Here is a 20,370-nt window from a genome sequence, read left to right on the forward strand (position 1 = left end):
CCTATTGTGTGGGGCCCCCGTGGCGCCCCTTGACCTGCCCTTCCGGCTACATATAGTCTTCGTCGTGAAACCCCCAGTACCGAGAACCACGATACGGAAAACCTTACAGAGACGCTGCCGCCGCCAATCCCATCTCGGGGGATTCAGGAGATCGCCTTCGGCACCCTGCCGGAGAGGGGAATCATCTCCCGGAGGTCTCTTCATCGCCATGATCGCCTCCGGATCGATGTGTGAGTAGTTCACCCCTGGACTATGGGTCCATAGCAGTAGCTAGATGGTCGTCTTCTCCTCATTGTGCTATCATGTTAGATCTTGTGAGCTGCCTATCATGATCAAGATCATCTATTTGTAATCCTACATGTTGTGTTTGTTGGGATCCGATGAATATTGAATACTATGTCAAGTTGATTATCAATCTATCATATATGTTATTTATGTTCTTGCATGCTCTCCGTTGCTAGTAGAGGCTCTGGCCAAGTTGATACTTGTGACTCCAAGAGGGAGTATTTATGCTCGATAGTGGGTTCATGCCTCCATTAAATGCAGGACGAGTGACGGAAAGTTCTAAGGTTGTGGATGTCTTGTTGCCACTAGGGATAAAACATCGATGCTTTGTCTAAGGATATTTGTGTTGATTACATTACGCACCATACTTAATGCAATTGTCTCGTTGTTTACAACTTAATACTTGGAGGGGTTCGGATGATAACTCTGAAGGTGGACTTTTTAGGCATAGATGCATGCTCGGATAGCGGTCTATGTACTTTGTCGTAATGCCACTGATTAAATCTCATAGTACTCATCATGATATATGTATGTGCATTGTTATGCCTTCTTTATTTGTCAATTTCCCAACTGTAATTTGTTCACCCAACATCTGCTATCTTATGGGAGAGACACCACTAGTGAACTGTGGACCCCGGTCCTATTCTTTACATCTGAAATACAATCTACTGCAATTGTTCTTTACTGTTCTTCGCAAACAAACATCATCATCCACACTATACATCTAATCCTTTGTTTACAGCAAGCCGGTGAGATTGACAATCTCGCTGTTACGTTGGGGCAAAGTTACGTGATTGTGTTGTGCGGGTTCCACGTTGGCGCCGAATCCACGGTGTTGCGCCGCACTACACTCCTCCGCCATCAACCTTCAACGTGCTTCTTGACTCCTACTGGTTCGATTAAACCTTGGTTTCTTACTGAGGGAAACTTGCTACTGTGCGCATCACACCTTCCTCTTGGGGTTCCCAACGGACGTGTCAACTACACGCATCAGCTTACAAGGAAGATGCATGATTGTTTCTATCACATGTATATTTGTTTGCTTCCCTCAACTCTTATGCTTGCTAATCAACCTTGCTAGCCAAAAACCTGTACTGAGAGGGAATGCCTCTCGTGCATCCAAACTTTAACCCAAACCTATGCCATTTGTGTCCACCATAACTACCTACTATGTGGTATTTTGCGCCATTCCAAGTAAATACTTCATGTGCTACCTTTAAACAATTCAAAAGTTATCATCCCTTATTTGTGCCACTGTTTTATAGCTCATGAGGAAGTATGTGGTGTTTCATCTTTCAATCTTGTTGGGCAGCTTTCACTAATGGACTAGTGGCTTCATCCACTTATCCTATAATTTTGCAAAAAGAGCTGGCAACGGGGTTCCCAGCCCCAATTAATTAACCCTCATTAATAATCCTCTTCACATGTTTTGCTCTGATTCATCAGTAAGCAACTTAATTTTGCAATAGACACTCCTCCATGGTATGTGAAATGTTGGAAGGCACCCGAGGATTCGGTTAGCTATGGCTTGAGAAAGCAAAGGTTGGGAGGAGTGTCATCCTTAAATAAACTAAAGTACATGTGTAAACAAAAGAGAAGAGGGATGATCTACCTTGTTGGTAGAGATAACGTCCTTCATGGGAGCCGCTCTTTGGAAGTCTGTTTGGCAAGGGGGTTAGAGTACCCGCTGCCATTCGTTGACAACAACAAACACCTCTCAAAACTTTACTTTTATGCTCTTTATATGATTTCAAAACTTGAAAAGCTCTAGCACATGATTTAATCCCTGCTTCACTCTGCGAAGGGCCTATCTTTTATTTTCATGTTGAGTCAGTAAACCTATTTCCCTCTATCTTAAGCAAGAAATTGAGTTGTTGTGATCCAACCATCTATAGTGTGATCTACTTAATCATGCCTTTTATTTCTTCCTTGTTTAGTACAAGTTTTATCTGAATGAATATAGCTTTGAAGATTATCAATGATTATGAGGAGATCATTATGATTGAATATGCAAGTTTTGCTATAAGCTTTAATATAAGAGCGCTGCTCGATAAATTAGTATAGTCCGTTAAATGTTCTCTGACCAAGAACGAAGTTTGCCATCACCAATTATGATTTCCTATGCACCTTTATTTGTGATTTCCTTTTACTTGTTTCAAGTTGAATCATATAGGGAAGTTGTTCACTAGAATGTCTTGTGTAAATTAATATGATGCTTCTTGTCCGTATTTTATTTATCGACTCTTCACTCTATAAACATGTGGTCTTGTTTACTGAGTTCAGTTTCGCTTGGGGACAAGTGAAGTCTAAGCTTGAGGGGAGTTGATACGTCCATTTTGCATCACTATTTTATATCATAATTTACTGTTATTCATTGATATATTTCGTATTTGGAGATGATACTTATGTTATTTCATCTATTTTGCATGTTTCATGATTATTGGAGGATCGCGCACCGGAGTCAGGATTCTGCTGGAAAAAGTGCCGTCAGAATGCAATATTTCGGAAGATCAGCAATTGACGGAAATTATACTGAAAATCCTATTTTTCCAGAAGACGGAGGTAGCCAAAAGGTGGAGCCGAGGAGGGCCGCCATGGGCCCCCCTCATAGGCCGGCGCGGGCCCTGCCCTGGCCGCGTCGCCTTGTGGGGAGGGGGCCCACGACCCCCTCTGGCCTCCTCTCCTTCGCGTACTTCTTCGTCCCGAAAACCTAAGCTCCAGAGGATAGTCGCGAATAGACACAGCCGCCTCTGCGGGGCGGAAAACACCAGAGAGAAAAGAGCTCTCCGGCGGGCAGGAATCCGCCGGGGAAATTCCCTCCCGGAGGGGGAAATCGACGCCATCGTCACCGTCATCGAGCTGGACATCATTGGGATCATCATCACCATCATCTCCATCATCATCACCGCCATCTCCACCGCTGCACCTCGTCACCGCTGTAACAATTAGGGTTGGATCTTGATTGTTTGATAGGGGAAACTCTCCCGGTATTGATTTCTACTTGTTATTGATGCTATTGAGTGAAACCATTGAACCAAGGTTTATGTTCAGATTGTTATTCATCATCATATCACCTCTGATCATGTTCCATATGATGTCTCGTGAGTAGTTCGTTTAGTTGTTGAGGACATGGGTGAAGTCTAAATTTTAGTAGTGAACTTTGTTGATTGATATTCAATGTTATGATATTTAAGTTGTGGTGTTATTCTTCTAGTGGTGTCATGTGAACGTCGACTACATGATACTTCACCTTTATGGGCCTAGGGGAATACATCTTGTATTCGTTTGCTAATTGCGGGGTTGCCGGAGTGACAGCAACCTGAACCCCCGTTAGTATATCGATGCAGGAGGGATAGCAGGATCTCAGAGTTTAAGGCTGTGGTTAGATTTATCTTAATTACTTTCTTGTAGTTGCGGATGCTTGCAAGGGGTATAATCACAAGTATGTATTAGTACTAGGAAGGGCGGTGCATTAGCATAGGTTCACCCACACAACACTTATCAAAACAATGAAGATTAATCAGCTATATGAAGCGAAAGCACTAGACTAAATTCCCGTGTGTCCTCAAGAACGTTTGGTCATTATAAGTAAACAAACCGGCTTGTCCTTTGTGCTAAAAAGGATTGGGCCACTCGCTGCAATTATTTCTCTCGCATTTTACTTACTCGTACTTTATTTATCTGCTATATCAAAACCCCCTGAATACTTGTCTGTGAGCATTTACAGTGAATCCTTCATCGAAACTGCTTGTCAACACCTTCTGCTCCTCGTTGGGTTCGACACTCTTATTTATCGAAAGTACTACGATACACCCCCTATACTTGTGGGTCATCAGGCGTCGGCCCAGCCGGCGGAGTGGGCGGGGCGGACGGTGAGGTCGCGGAGGGCGACGGCCCTGGGCTGGGCGGAGGAGACGCCGGCCCAGTCGATGGGAGCGCCGAGGGCGATGGGCCGGCAGCAGGTTGCCGCGGCGACGCGGGAGGCGACGTCCCAGTGGGCGGCCCAGGCGACGCACGCAGAGGCGCGGGGGCCGGCACAGACACCGAGGGCGCTGCATGTCCCATGCGGTGATCGACGTCCGGGGCAGAGGCACCGCAACTAGCCGGTGCGGGAGCAGCAGAAGATGGAGCATCATCCAGAAGCTCGAGGCGAGCACCACGACCAATTCCTGCACCATGGTTAGACAACACAGGCGAATACGCAATATCCAAAAATTGACCAGGCAACGCAGGAGATGAAGTGGTAGGCGGTGTATAGGACTCGGCTATGGGAAGAGAGGCAAAAGGAAAAAGTGACTCATCAAACACAACGTCGCGAGAAATATAAACGCGGTTGGACGGGACATGAAGACACTTGTAACCCTTATGCATGGAACTGTAGCCAAGAAACACACATTTTTTCGAGCGAAACTCGAGCTTGCGACTGTTATAGGGGCGAAGATGTGGCCAGCATGCACACCCAAAGACTTTTAAAAAGCTATAGTCAGGTGGCTCATGGAAGAGAAGCTCAACTGGAGACTTCATATTAAGAAGACGTGTGGGCAAGCGATTGATCAAATAACATGCAGTGGTGAAGGCGTCGCTCCAAAAGCGAAAAGGTACAGAAGCATGAGCTAACAGGGTGAGACCAGTTTCAACGATGTGGCGGTGCTTGCGTTCAGCGGCACCGTTTTGCTGATGTGTATGAGGGCAGGCAACACGATGAGCTATCCCATGAGTCTGAAAGAAGGTGTTGAAGGCGTCGCTCCAAAAGCGAAAAGGTACAGAAGCATGAGCTAACAGGGTGAGACCAGTTTCAACGATGTGGCGGTGCTTGCGTTCAGCGGCACCGTTTTGCTGATGTGTATGAGGGCAGGCAACACGATGAGCTATCCCATGAGTCTGAAAGAAGGTGTTGAGGTTACGGTATTCGCCCCCCCCCCCCCCCCCCCCCCCCAATCCGACTGTACGTGAACAATTTTAGTTTTGAGGAGACGCTCAACATGTGCCTGGAACTGGAGAAAGACTGTAAACACATCAGACTTACGCTTAAGTAAATACAGCCATGTAAAGCGACTATAAGCATCAATGAAACTGACAAAATAATTATGACCACTGACTGAAGTTTGGGCATGGCCCCACACATCCGAATACACAAGTTCAAGAGGAGCTGTAACTATATGAGTAGACTCAGAAAAAGGTAACTGATGACTCTTGCCCTGTTGACAGGCATCACAAACTGCTGGTCCTTTAGTACTAGACACAAAGTGGAGATCATGGCGACGAAGCACATGGCGAACAACTGGGGTAGCAGGATGGCCAAGGCGAGCATGCCACTGTGAGGGGGCGGCACGCACGCCACTGAAGACCTGAGGGGCGGTAGAGGCGGCAGGGGCGGCAGGGGCATCTAGCACATAAAGACCATCACGACTCCGACCTCTAAGAAGCACGTCCCGGGTAACTCGGTCCTTGACAAAAAAAATGAAACGGGTGAAACTCAACAAAGACATCATTATCAATGGTAAGCCGTTTAACCGAAAGAAGATTACAAGTGACCGAGGGAACACGAAGGACATTACGAAGATGAACATGTCTAGAGGTATGTGAAAGGAGCGATGCCTGGCCAACATGGGAGATGCACATACCTGTGCCGTCGGCGGTACGGACTTGGTCGTGGCCGGCGTAGGTCTCCCGAGGGTTGAGCCTGGAGAGCTCATGTGTCAGGTGATCAGAGGCACCAGTGTCCATATACCAAGTCGCATCGACGGGATAGGTTGTAGTAGACCCGTGTGTATGAGTCGCAAGGGCAGCTTGCTTCTCATTGCCGCTACCGTCGTTCCCAATGCCCAAGAAATCCTGCTTGAAGAGGCGATGACAACGGGAGGCGAGGTGTCCTGCAATGCCACAGAGCTGGCAGGGTGCCTTGGTACCGCATGTGGTGCAGACCCAGGACCGGCCACGTCCGCCCGTCGTGGTTGCGGGGCGCGGCTGCGAGGTCGGCTGCTTGGGCGGCTGCGGAGGGGACCCGCTGAACGGGCGAGGCTGCTGCTGGTTGCGTCCACCGCGGTAAGCAGCATTGGCGGATGCGTCAAAGGATGGACCATCCGGGCGGCGAGCTCCAAGGCGTTGCTCCGTATTTAGGAGACGTGCATACAGATCATGGGCACTAATAGGATTAGTGCTATCTCGCCCTTCAACGTTCTCCACAAGAGAGTCATAGTCCTCGCCAAGACCCTTGAGGATGTACCCGATGAATTCAGAATCACGAAGGGGCTGACCAATGGAAGACAATATATCAGCCAGCTCTTTAGCCTCATTGTAGTAGGTCGTCACAGATTTGTCCAGTTTCTTGAGATCACCAAGTTTATTGCGAATGGCCATGGACCGCGCCATGGACTGAGAGGAGAAACTAGCGTCAAGGGTACTCCAGGCTTGGTGCGAGGTGGCAGCAAAGAGGACCATACCCGCCACAGTCGGCATAAGAGAGGACTGGATGGCGCTGAGAATAGCCTGATCCTGCGCCGTCCACTGACGATGAGCCGGGTTCGGGAGCGCCATAGGTGTACCATCAGGAGCAAGCACATGCACCATAGACGGTGGACACGGGATGGTGCCATCAACATAGCCATCAAGGTAGTAGCTGCGCAGAAGGGGGAGCACTTGAGCTCGCCACACCAGGTAGTTGTCGGGATTCAACTTGACTGTCACAAGGTGTGCCAGATGCACTGGTGGCGGATCACGCACAGGGCCAGCCTCATGAGCGATCGAGGCAGGAGCGGACGGCGGCACATAGACCGCCGATGGTGGTGCCGAGACCGGAGGCGGGGAGTGAACCCCATATGCCATCGGCGGGGCGCCGTAGAAGAGGGGCTGCCCATATAGACCCGCACCGTACGGCGTCGGCGGCGTGGCTAGGGCAGCGGTCGGTGTAGGAGCAGGGGCCGGCATCAGCGGCTGCCCTAGGGTAGCGGAGAACGGGGCCAGGGCAGAGGTCCCAGAGGCCGACGTGGGAGCCGGAGCAGGCACGCCGGGCGACGACGGGGGTGCCGAGATCGGCCCGACCGCACCAGCAGGCAGGGATGCGGCGGCAGAGGCGAAGGGCCATGAGGCCCCGGTACGTGAGGCGGCGCCCATGAAGAGGCCAGCCGAGGTGGAGACCGGGGCGACGCCTAGCGGTGGCGGCGTGCGGCCATCGAGGAGCGCCGCGAGAAACGGCGACACGAGGGGCCGCGACGAAGAAGACTCCATCGCAGCGGTTGTAGAGGTGGTCGAGGCAGCAGGCAACATCGCGGCGGCGGCCGAAGAGGCGGCGGCGGCGGCGCAGGTGTTGGCAGCGGAAGACATGACTTAAACCTAGTCTGATACCATGTAAAACAATGAGTTTGGGGAACGCTCGACACCCAATAGGGTTGGCGTTGGTTTATATTTATAGTGTACAAGAGTACAATAGTTACAATACATGTACATATACGGAAGCTATTATATACAGTCTAACACACCTGCAAGAGTAAAACACCATCCCAGTAGCTTGTGAGTTGTGTGACCGTGATATACATCGGAAGACCTGCAATCAAGTTTTCACACATACAAGTAACTTGCGGTGTCATGCATTTAGTTAGGCACTCTGTAGTCTGCAGTATTTATATACACCACCAGACCATTTAGTTGTTAGTAAATTCACGCATAACTGCAAGCATCCCTGCACGGCGCCCTGTCTCCATACTTCTCCCTCTTCCCTCGAGCGCCCCCATCGCCGCAAAGACTCCTTCGCAGCGGAGTTCGACCTCCGATGTCACCTACCTTGGTCGGTGGAACACCAACCCGGCCTCAACCCTAGCGCAGGCCGTTGCCAAGAAGGCAAGAAGAGAAGGGGCACAACGGGAAGATCCTCCACCTCTAATCCCTTGGCACCGAGGAGACATCAACCAGGACAAACTCGAACCTTCTCCCTCCTCCCGGCCGCGCATCGACACCACCGCCACGCGACTGCCATGACTCCGACGGGCGATGGCCACAAACCAGGCCGCAAGCAACACCATCACAAGCACACTCACAGTCAACTCCTCATATGCAGCTCTACCTACATGCGGGCGGATGGTGCGGAGGAGGTGGAGGGGAACGAAGTAAGGCGGGCACCCTTCTTATTGCAGTAGGCGGAACATGGAGCGGCAGGAAGCTCGACGTCGTGGGAGTTTTTCTTCCATTAGATCTTCGTCGGCCACCTCGCAAACCTGCTTGATCTGCCCGCGCCTGATAGCGTATCTGTCTTGATCGGCCTTGAGATAGCAAGGTCTTCTCCTTTCTTCACTCCTTGCCATCACAGATGGACGGGAATTGGGGACCTGTGCTCGCTGCCGCCAAGTACTACCTCCGTTTCAAGGAATAAGGCGCACGCGTATTCCAAGACGAACTTTGACCATAAAATTTGAGCAACAAAATCTTGATTATATTATATATAATTAGCACCGTTGGTTTCGTATTGAAAAGCACTTTCTAATGATGCTAATTTCATACTAACAATCTTTATATATTTAAAGTAATTGTTGGTCAAACAAAAAGCTCGTAAAACAAGGACGCCTTATTCCTTGAAATGGAGGTAGTATGGTGGAGGGTGCCAGGCGTGGAACGATGAACCTTAATCACTTTCCCTGTTTGTTGACGGAAATAAGGAATAATTTGATAAGGTAGTAGTAACGGATTAAGAAAGCAACAATGTGTTTTGATCTGAAAATTAAGGAGCAGGGTAGTAAAGGAAGGAAAGCAGTAATTTGTTTGGTAAACACTACGTATCCTAGTCCGACGGAAAGCAAGGCGTACGTCGGACCGATCCGATGCCATCCATTCACATTCCATCTCACGGTCGCATGCATCAGGCTTTTCACGTAGGAAAAAAGCTGTGCCCATTAACCTCGCGCGTTGACCATCTTTACCCCAAATTTCCGGCTAGTTATCTCTCCTTCCCAAATCGCTCTCATAATTCCCCGGTTAGCTCCTCCCCATATCGTCGAGCTGATGACGCCTTTGCTCCCCCAAAACGGCGTTTCCAATGGTGAAAAACAATGCTTCTGCGGCACAAAGCTATGTTGTTGTTAGTGAAAAAAGTCTTAAATAAACATCTTGTGTTTATTAGTCAGAAACAACTCATATTCTCACAAAATTATTTCCGGAAAATTACAGATTGTTTTGGATGGGAAGCAAATCACGGGGCAGTTTAAACGGAAAAATTCTCCTTCCTACATTCATGGGCAGTTCAAAAGGAATCAGTAATTTGTTCCTACAATGACGGAAAGCCAAGCGTGGCTGGTTGAGAATCGCACGGCCGGGCGTCCGGGCCGCATCCAATCCTATGCCTAAACACAGGTCCGATTGGTTAAGTGGGAAAGGAAACATTATTATGACTTGGCTTAGAGCATACCTGGCAAAAGATTGGAGTACCTTAGAGACGTTAGATTAGATCGAACGGCTAGGATGTTCCCAATCTCCTTCACCAAACGCGTTGTATGACGTACGACCAACTGGAATATAATACTCCCTCCGTTCCTTTCTATAATGCCTATTGTTTTTTCGCTTTTGTTTTAGAATATAAGAGTAAAGCTATGTTTTTTTGCAAAGAACCCCTTCCACCGATCCGTTCCCATCCAGAAAATCTGGGAACGAATATGTTCCCATCCAGAAAATCTGGAAACCGATATATTCCCGTCCAGAAAATGTGAAAACCAATCTATTCCAATCTAGCAAATGTGGAAACCAATATGATTATGGAAAGAATAGCGGGAGAGAGGGAGTACATGACGCGATCGATTATGGAAACAGGATTATTTTGTGAGATCTGATTTCAGCTTCCTATTTTGTCTCTAAGATCGCTAGGGGGTTTTGTGTCAAAAAATGGATTGCGCTAATTTCTGTGCCAAAATGCAATAGGCACTATAGAAAGGAACGGAGGGAGTAGTAAAGATTAACGAATAAAACAATGTCAGCGATCCTACGGGAATACAGAACCGAAAGAAGGATACTGCGATTGAATGTTGATGCCTCTTTTCTTGCCGATACTTGCACGAGAGCCACATGCGCTGTCATTCGTGATGATCGCAATATTTTCATTGCTTGCGGTAATTGTGGCATTCCCTCTATATTGGATGCGGCGACAGCAGAAGTAAGAGCTCTAAGAGATGGTCTACTTTTGGAAAATCGAATTGGGTCTACGAAGCAATCGTAAACTGAAAGGAAGAGATGTCGTCTAGAAGTGGGGTGAATAGGCGATAAAAAAACTCTTACGGATTTGGCTTGTAAGAATGCGGAATTAAACTAACGTTTATGTTACAAGCACAAACCCTAAATATGCTAGGCTCAACTAAGTGCAATAACAACAACTAAAGCTAAGCAAGATAGGCACAATATATAGATATGAACAACAAGTGATAGCAAGATATAATAGATACATCAAACTCGATGGCTATCACAAGAAAAGTAAGCTCGGGTATAGAAATAACCGAGGTATGCGGAGACGAAGAAGTATTCCCGTGTTCCCTTCCTTTGCAAGAAGGCAAGTCACGTTTGGAGAGGTGGGGATCCCACGAAGGATTTTCCAACGCCACGAAGGCTCACCTTCTCTGAGCTTATCCCACGAAGGAATAGCCTTTTCCTTATGGCTAGCTTTTCCTCCACTCTGAAGATGGTAAGCTCCACAACCACTTCACAAGCTCCACTAAGGAGAAGCCCGAGCCCCTTCACAACCTTCCACGAAGGAGGTCACCGGGACACCAACGAAGCCAGCTAGGAGGTCACCCTCCAAAAGTAACAAGCTCACGGTCTATCACTCGAACTAATCGTGGTGGAGAGCTCAATACTATGCAATGATGCAAAGCAAGAAAACCAAAGGTATTCAAATCATTCACACTCAAATCCCACCAAAGCAACAAATGCTAGGACGAAATTAGAGAGGAAAAAACAATGAAGGAAATCAACAAATGACTTCAATATCTAGATCACAAGAGTTCCCCTCACTTAGAAGAGGAATATATTGGTGGAGGTTGTAGATCTAGATATCCTCTTACAAATCCCTCAATAATATGCAAGAATCATGGGAGGAATGGGAGGGGAAGGAAGCTCAAGAAGGTCAACAATGGTGGTAAAAAATGTGCCTAAGAACCCTAAAAACAATAGGGAAGAAGCCCCTTTTGTAGCCCCTAAAAAATATGACCATTTGGTCCAAAATCGAGCCAAGCCGGCGCTGAACCCGGCAGGTACCGGAATTTTCGGTATCCTACCCGGCATGCCGGGCCAGAAACCGGGCTGCCCGGCAGTAGCAACCGATCTACCAAGCACACGCCAAAAATGCGATAACTTTTGCATCCGGACTTCGATTTCGATGATCTTGAGCTCGTTGGAATCACGACAACAAGATCTATGACATTATGCATAGAAACATCATAGTCCAACCATTGAGTAAGAACAATAATATAAAAGGTTTGACCTATCTATAAAACATCAAACCGGTAAAACCTCCAAGCATGAAAACGCGATAGAAGATGCATACGAATTTCGTTTTAGATGAACTTGGACTTGTCGTAAAGCTAGCAACAAGCTCAAGAACCTCAAATAAATAAACACCAAGAAGCAACAATAATATAGGGATGCAAAGGATTGAATGCAATGAATGCAAAGGATTGAGCTCCCTAAGACGATGCGATCAAGTTACTCAATCGAAAGCCCCTCTTGATAGTGCGGCTATATATCCTATAAACTGGTCTCCCAACAACCACCTTGAGACCAGTAAAGGAAAACCTATCAAGGACATATCTTTGCCTTGCGCATCCCGCTTGATCTTGATGACAACGCTTCAAGCTCCACTCAAGCCGGGATGGCTCACTTGATCGTTATTGCTTCGTCAAGACTCACGATTGCTCCCCCATACACCATGATGGGATAGCTTTATTAGCGCACATCTTCACATGTCCATTATCACCAAATGGACCGCAAGCTTCAAGCATGATATCTTCGATATGCTCATCTTGAACTTTCCCTTCTCAACCTTGATGACATCCAAAACTTGATGCCATCCTCTCATGGGCTATACGAGATCATACTCTTGATGCATCCCTATGGTAAGATACCTAACCCATATAGACAACACAAATGCACATATATAGTGGGTTAGCTCATGAAGCATAATTGACAAGGCTCACCGCCCACAAGATCACATGATCCAAAATGGTACAATCTTTATGCTTCATGTGTTGACCAACTCGAATTCAATCTTCACTCTTAGTCTTGGTAAAACTTGTATCTCTTCATGCTCTAACATACTATCTTGAGGTGTATAAAGAACTCTTCATTTTTTTGCATGCTCTAAATCTTAGTCACCCATAGCTCAACTTATGAGACTATCATGACACCGACTTAGAGCCATATCTTGAATTCTTCACCTGGAATCAATCACTCAAGATTTTGATCATTCATTGCTTAAAACATAAGCTAGAGCATGGATTATATTGAGTTCCACATAAGAACTCCATCTTCATTCCTTCTCATTGATCATATCACATATATGTCTTCAAATTGATGATCTTGATGCCAATACTCAAGGTGTATAGTTTATCTTCATGGCATTCATATTTAAATCCAACACATGTACTACAAGTATTACCTATGGAATATTCTTTCATATAAATTCAATGAAAACATTAGTCCATAAAGGGTGTCATTAATTACTAAAACCACAGATAGGGACAATGTACACTTACATAAACATTGACTGTATGGATGTCGTATCTACTATGCTCGATGGGGGTAACTCTGTTGGAGCGTTTTTTGCTATCTATGAGGAGTGCTCTTTCCTTTCTAGGGGCTTTGCCCATGTTATCTTTTCTCATAGTAATAGGAAAAGTAATAGGGTGGCTTATACTCTTGCTTGTAAGGCGGAGAGACTCCATTCAATTTGGATGGAGGATCCATCAAATTTTATGATCGAGTTGCTCACAAACGATGTAACCCTTTTTGTTGATCAATAAAGTTACCATGATATGGCTTTCTCTAAAAAAAATAACGGTCTGGAGCATTGGGTGGTAGGATCTAACGGTAGAGGCCATTTGGCCTTCAAATGGCTGTGGTGGCTTCTAGCTAGGTAAGTTTTACTAAATTTGAATAGAATTTGAAATATGTACCACCTCTGTTCTAAAATAACTTGTCTCATTTTTTATCTAGATGAAGATGCATCTAAATACATTTTAGTTGTAAGTACATTTGTACATTCATCTAGAATACTAGATGTATTTTAGTTGTACAGTAAATAAATTTGTATCTAAAAAAATTGAGACACTTATTTGTAAACAAAAGGAGTATTAGTGTTTTTAAGGTTGTTTAAGGGACGTCGCAGAGGTGTCCAAAAAAGCGGCTCTTAGCCTTGTTCAGTATGTTCGCATGTTTGACACATGTGATGTTTGGGGTTCGCGTTGCTCTGAGTTTCGTCAGCCTGCTGCGCCAATTTGGCCTCTAGACCTATAAACACGCGAGTGGAAGACGAATTCTACACTTGCACGATCGACGACAGATCAGATTTCATAAAGAAAAATTGTAAAATAGAATATTCGGCGCACACAAAATTGAAAAGAAAAACCGCATAAATCTAATTTCCCAAATATGACGGTAAAATCAACCAAAAACAATAAATGTTTTGACATGACAACATACAATAGTCATCCAAATTACAATTTTATTCAAATCTCATTACAAATATTGTTCAAACCAAATAATAAAACAAATAAGGAATGGTACCAAGCAAATAATTATTCTCCTCACACAAGTAAATAGGAAATGAAATGAAATAACTGAATGGCATCAATTTATGGCATGTAGCTACACTGGTGCTTGATGAGAACAAGGTTAAGTTGGGTGTGTGTGTGGCTGAATCTTCAGTTTTGTCGATGCCTCTCAAGACAATGCTTGAATGTGATCGGGGTTTCGTTGCGGTTGACATGGCTACTAACATTGTCATAGAAGAACTCAAGTGTAACCCTCTCCCATCTTCGATTATCATGTTTTGAAGAATCATACAATATGTCGTGATGTCATGATATTGTTGAGGGTTTGTTTTTTCCCAAAAGAGGGCTGGACCCTGGACAATAGCAAACCAAACTTGCAAAACACCAAAAGATCTCTCAATGTTCTTTCTGCATGCTTCTTGTGCCTTGAAAATCTGAGCTTGTTTCTTTGTTTGGGTGTTTTGGACGGTCTTCTTCAATTGGAGATTGAAGATACATGAGATCAAACATCCGGATCATCACCTTGGCAAACATCCGAACAGCTTGAATGGTTGTATCGTCTCCGATGCGAAGATATTGATCAGCATAATCCGCGGGGATGCCATATGCGATCACCGGCATAACCACGGAGATTTTGATAAGGGCTAAACCCTATGGTGTTGTTAGGATTCCGACGAGTAAAATAGCGAGAATTGTTCTCGCAATCTTTGCCTATGTCGACGAACAAACTACAGCGCATCTGGTACCTTCTACGAAAAAGAAGAGGCGGGTATGTTGGTACCTCGGCGAAGTAGTCTTGCATCAGCGCGACGTGCCCGAGTGCTCGGTTCCGCGGGATGCAAATGTGGCCGGCCATAGATCCGCGCCGTCAGTTGAGGTTGGCTATATCTTGGAGCTCCGTGGCAGTGAGGATGAGGATCATGTGCTTTGTGTCATCGTCGTTGAGAAATTCGTCTAGGTCCGAATCATCCGACGAAGAGGAGTCCTCGAAAAAGAACTCGTAGCTCAATGAAGAAGACATATGCAACAATCCGCCGTCAAAATCAAATCATGCTTGAATGAATGAACTCGGTCTGAATCATCTGACGAAGAGGAGTCCCCGAAAAGAACTCCTAGCTCAAGGAAGAAGACATCTGCAACAATCCGTCGTCAAAATTAAATCGTGCTTGAATGAATGAACTCGGAGAACAAATCTTACCCTTCGCGGGATCTATGTCTTGGGCGCGAGCGAACTAGACCTCTGGGGCGCACCCATGGCGGCCGCCATGTTGCCCATCGGAACAAAACGAGGTAGGCGAGTAGGGGATTAGTAAATTTGAGTGTGTCATCTCTCCGCATGTGGATAGAGGTTGGGCTCGATTCGGCCGCCCAATGGCCCCAACCGCGAATACGAAGTTCGCGCGGGTTTGTTTTTAGACCCCTATAAAGAAAATTTCGGATCGCTTGATTTTACAGGATCTGATGGGCAGCCGAAACCGAACGAAAAGTGTTAAAAAGGTATTTTATAGTTTTGGCTGATTTACGGGTTATGCTAGAGATGTTTTTACTATTCCGTATTCTGCTCCACGTTCCTTTTAAAGAGTAGATTCCGTTTCCACTTCTTCCTCGTTCCTCCCGAAAGCCAATCCAACGTTTTTGATCGATTACTTAAGGCAATCCAACTAAGCTAGTGTGTCGGCGATCCACGCGCGCCGGGACACCTTCTTTGCCAGGCGATTGTCTTTTATTTGGGTTTGTTCCGCAAGGGTAAAACCTACACCTGTTTCACTTCAATCTGCATTGCTTTTTTCCCAACCAGATGAGCGGCTGGTCATCACGGGTGCATCGGAAGCGATCTTTGTCCACCATGGGTTGCAGCAGCAAGCGTCGCTGCCGCACTACCCCCGCCGGCGTCACCTCGTCGGCGGAACCGGACGCGTCATTGTCCTGGGCGTCTATGCAACCGGATTTGGTCCGCCTGATCGGGTGGCGGCTGCTGGAGACCAGCGACTTCCTAGACTACGTCCGCTTCCGCGCCGTCTGCCCTCACTGGCGCTGCAGCACCGTCTGCCCACGCGGCCGCGGCGTCGCCGACCCGCGCTTCCACCCGCGCCGGTGGATGATGCTGCCCGAGGGGCACGGCCTGCACCCTGGCCACGGCAAGCTAGGCAAGTACATACGCTTCATCAACCTCTCCACCGGCTCCATCGTCCGCTCAAAGCTCCCGCTTTTCAGCGACCACTGCGTCCTCGACTCGGTCGACGGCCTCATGCTCCTGCAACGCGACCAGGACACAGCCATCCGCCTCCTCCATCCGTTCACGGGTGACATCGCAGAGCTCCCGCCTCTCATCACCCTCTTGAGGCAGTTTAAGTTCCTATTTTCGCCCACGGAAGACAGCCCTCAGACTAGACGCATCTGGAGTAAATTCAGAAAGGTCGGCTCTACCGCCGTCAGCGTGAGCGCAGACGGAGTCATCACTGTCATGATCATCATCTCTGGTATCAAATGTTTAGCCGTTGCTACCGTCGGGGACCAGCAATGGAGCGTCGCCCGCAGGAACCTCTCCTTCTCTCTGAATCCAGTATCACTCCAAGGCAGGATATACATATTGGATCATGTTTCCACCACAACACGGATTTTCCAGATTCTACCGCCCCGACACGATGCAAAGGTCCCAGCTTCATCTTCAGTTCCACCACTACCAGAGTTGATTGCCACGGGTCCGCCAAGCGAACGTCCCATATCCTCCTACCTGGCGGAATGTGACTCGGAGATCCTCCTGATTTGCTTGGGTCATCCCATCTTTTCGCGCATTACAGTTTACAGACTTGCTGACCTTATACTAGGCAGGTTTGTCCCTGTAACACGCATCGGGGACAATGTTCTCTTCGTCTCCGGAAGGATTTTAAGTGTCAGCAGTAAGGTGCTACCCAATGTTGAGGGCAACTCTCTTGTGATGGTACCTTGTGGCGGAAAAGTGTATCTTGGTCAATATCAACTGAGTACTTCCACGTGGTGTCCGGCAGCTGATGGATCTATATCAAACTTCCTACCTGGGCCGTGTAGCCTCATTCATCATATCTTCGCATGTTGCTATCGTGGTCTTTGGTGAGCCAGTTCTTCTCCCTAACTTAGTTCTTCCTTGATTGCAGCCTTTTGTTCTACTTTCTTACTCCGTACCTTGTTGTTTTCCGACCTATGCCTGCAGGAACAAAGGAGCAATTTCTTTTCAGGTTAAGGGTAATCGTTCGTGGAATGTGAAGAGGAAGTGGCGATACGGGGTTAGTCTCGCCTGCAGTGCCTTGATTCTCTTGTAGAGCATGCATTTTTAATTCTGGATGCTCCTTCTTTTGCTCATGGTCAACTACACGTCCTTATATACTTTACTAGTTATGCGCCTGGTCTTGAATCAGTATGACAAAGTTCTAGCTTTGACTTTTCTTTAGATATGAAATCCATGGATATCTAAAAATCGTATAAATTCTGCTGCCAACAACTGGAATTTAAGCGGAATATCCGACCACCCATTTAACTTTGTTTTGCAGTAATCCAGTAACACATCGCTCTAACATTAATTCTACGGGTGCACAAGGCAACACCTTGATTATATAAAATAAATTGTCTTGTAAAGTGTAGCATGGTTTTTTAAACTCTAGCATTGCAAGGCACAGTGATAGTATATAAAAATGTGTTCTTTCAATCGAATTGGTCCACCTTTTACCTCTGATTTCTCATTTGCAGATTTGTTTCTCAGTTTATTACTCCTGATAAAAAAAAATCGAGTCATGGACCTAAAAAACCTAACTAAAATTGGCACATTTAGGAGCTGATTAATTCTGTGTCTTGGTATTTTATTTAGCATTACTTTTCTTTGATTTTGTATTTGATCAGTTTGATTCAGTTGGTGTACTCACTGATCTGACATCTACTTTTCTGTGTGCTCCTTTTTTTCTCTAGGCATGAATGATTCGTGTACTGTGGAGGTTGTGGACGCCTTAATTCTGCATATATCCAAGCACCAAAAGGAGAGGGTCTTATTTTCATTGGTCTATTTTTATTCCTACAAAACACCTGTTGGTGTCGATGATCTGTTTTCCTTGAGCTCATGCAAATGTCCGACTGTACAAATGGTTAAGATTGAGATGTGATTGTTCACCGCCTAGTTAAATCTGTTTTGCAAAATTGCATTGATCTGTCATGAATTTTCCCAGCATCACCTCAATTTGATAAAGTTATTAGTCTCGTCTGCATATTATATGAAACTGTTACCACAAAAAATATGTAGACAATCTAGCAAAAAGCTCAACAGATTTAAGCGTGTAGTGTGCAATCCCATCTCATCCTCAACTGTTGGTACAGAACCGGATAGTGCTTGATGTAATATGTAACGTTGCAAGTAAAATGCTTTATTGTATACTGAGACAGGTATATATTCAACTTCGGAGATGATCATATATGTTAATCTGGGTTTTGTTGTGCATGAAGAAGGAAGTAATTGCTACATTTGGTTTTTAATAAATGAGTCAGTCTATGTATGTTAGTATATTGAGTCTGCATGATAATTTTCCTTGACAAGAAGCTGACTACACCAATCTATGTTAATAATTGGCTGTTTTTCTTATATCGCATAATCAATTGTTTTGTTATTTTGTGAGAAGATGAGTAGGAGCACCTAGAAGTAACACTGATGTTGCGCATACATTCTACCCCCTTGGTGTAGTGCTTACCTGAATGTGTTTATTATAAAAAGATGGGAGGTCCAAGGTAGTTGCCACAAATAGAACTAACAAATCTCATACACAGACTCTTGCAACCCATTAAGATAGGAAAGTTGGATTACCTTATTTAGACTATTATTTGGAATTCTCTCTAATTACAATTCCACATATTTTTTGTTACTTGTGAATGCAATGAAAAATAAAGTGAAAAAAATTGAATTTATATATTCGTAATTTCCAGACCGATATAACGCAACTGTTTCAAGACCAAATAATATTGTAAGCTTCTTCTCTCAAACTTTATTGATGCAGAGATATATGAGGTATATGCGCGAATCACAATAATACGATACTACCCCGCTCACTCGCATTTCATAAAGGTAAAGAGACATTTTATTTCCAATTGAATTTGCAGCACTACTGCATTTCATTAGGATAGAAATCAACTTATTTGCATGGATTGTCCAAGCTGTAACTAATTCAGCCTCCTCTAGCCTTGGTCTATGTATGAAAATTGAAAACCCAAATCAACTCTATACATTGATAGTTCGGAATCAAGAAAATGACTTTCATACAGAGCACCCACAAGTAATTTTAAATGACTTTTTTTCTTTTGTTTGTTGATGTTGTTAATTATTTATCTTGTAGAGTTTTATAAGAAATTCTTGCTATAAGCTCAGTTGCAGATTGAAAATAATTTCTTGTTATTTTACGACCATACTTTATTTTGATTATGGCATCGTTTTTCTATTTCAGAAGATAAATGTGTTTAAATATCATTTATAAGAATCATAGTGGTTAGCTCAATTTTGATTTCCCCCCCATGATTTTAAGATCAGTCAACGTAGTTTGTCATGACCACCGAATATTTTTCTCCCATGTGAGTAGACAGATATAAGGGTTTATAATTTGGCGCATATATGAGTTATGATGCCACTGATGACATGAACTTTAGGATATAAGGTGTGCACAAAAGTTTCTGTAATTATTTCAACTTTAGGATACTGAACCAAACGAGATAAACTTGGGTGTTGAAGACCTGAGATCAAAATTATTTTAAGTTATGAACCTAGTAATAGATGGTTATCAACAACAGAATTTGGTTAATATAGATGCATAAAAAAGAGAGACAAAATGGTCTTTACCTAAGTTATTTATAGATGTCAACCAAGGTTCAGAGAAAGGGAGACAAAGTTCTCTTCACTTTAATTAGTTATTTTTATTGAGCCTGTTTGATTTTAAGCATGTGTGTATTTTGTCTCATTTTGAAAAATTTAGAGGTCTGTTAGAGCCTGTCTGCCGCCGCCGCCCTGCACACAAACCCTCCTGCGTTGTGACCTGTGCCCCTGCCCGCCAAGGTTTAGTATCCAAGATTTCTCAGGGTTCATTGGATGTTTTGTAAGATAATGGTCGACAAGTTATTTGAGTTCATGCATGAGATGCATCCTGGAGCTCAGGCCCACAATGCATTCTGGGTTGTTTGTGTAGTTGGAGCATAGAACTATTTTGATCATTATTGCAGTGTCTCTTTCTCTAGGCAATGCATCTTAAGTTGTTCATGCATTGGTTCTTTCTACAATGCAAATGTTTTTTTCTTGCATATACTCCATTAGAGCAGTAACTTTAGTTGTCTGACAAATAGTGAA

The 20,370-nt window shown here is 45.2% G+C and overlaps 1 protein-coding gene across 1 annotated transcript; it reads left to right on the forward strand.

Moving 5' to 3' along the window:
* Positions 1–15,870: 15,870 nt before the first annotated feature.
* Positions 15,871–17,969, forward strand: LOC124656903. The gene is made up of 2 exons (XM_047195557.1): positions 15,871–16,965; positions 17,964–17,969. The coding sequence occupies exons 1-2, from the start codon at positions 15,871–15,873 to the stop codon at positions 17,967–17,969; spliced, it is 1,101 nt and encodes a 366-aa protein (XP_047051513.1).
* The last annotated feature ends 2,401 nt before the right edge of the window (positions 17,970–20,370 follow it).

The sequence above is a fragment of the Lolium rigidum genome, chromosome 5 (assembly GCF_022539505.1).
Source record: "Lolium rigidum isolate FL_2022 chromosome 5, APGP_CSIRO_Lrig_0.1, whole genome shotgun sequence".
NCBI classification, from domain to species: domain Eukaryota; kingdom Viridiplantae; phylum Streptophyta; class Magnoliopsida; order Poales; family Poaceae; genus Lolium; species Lolium rigidum.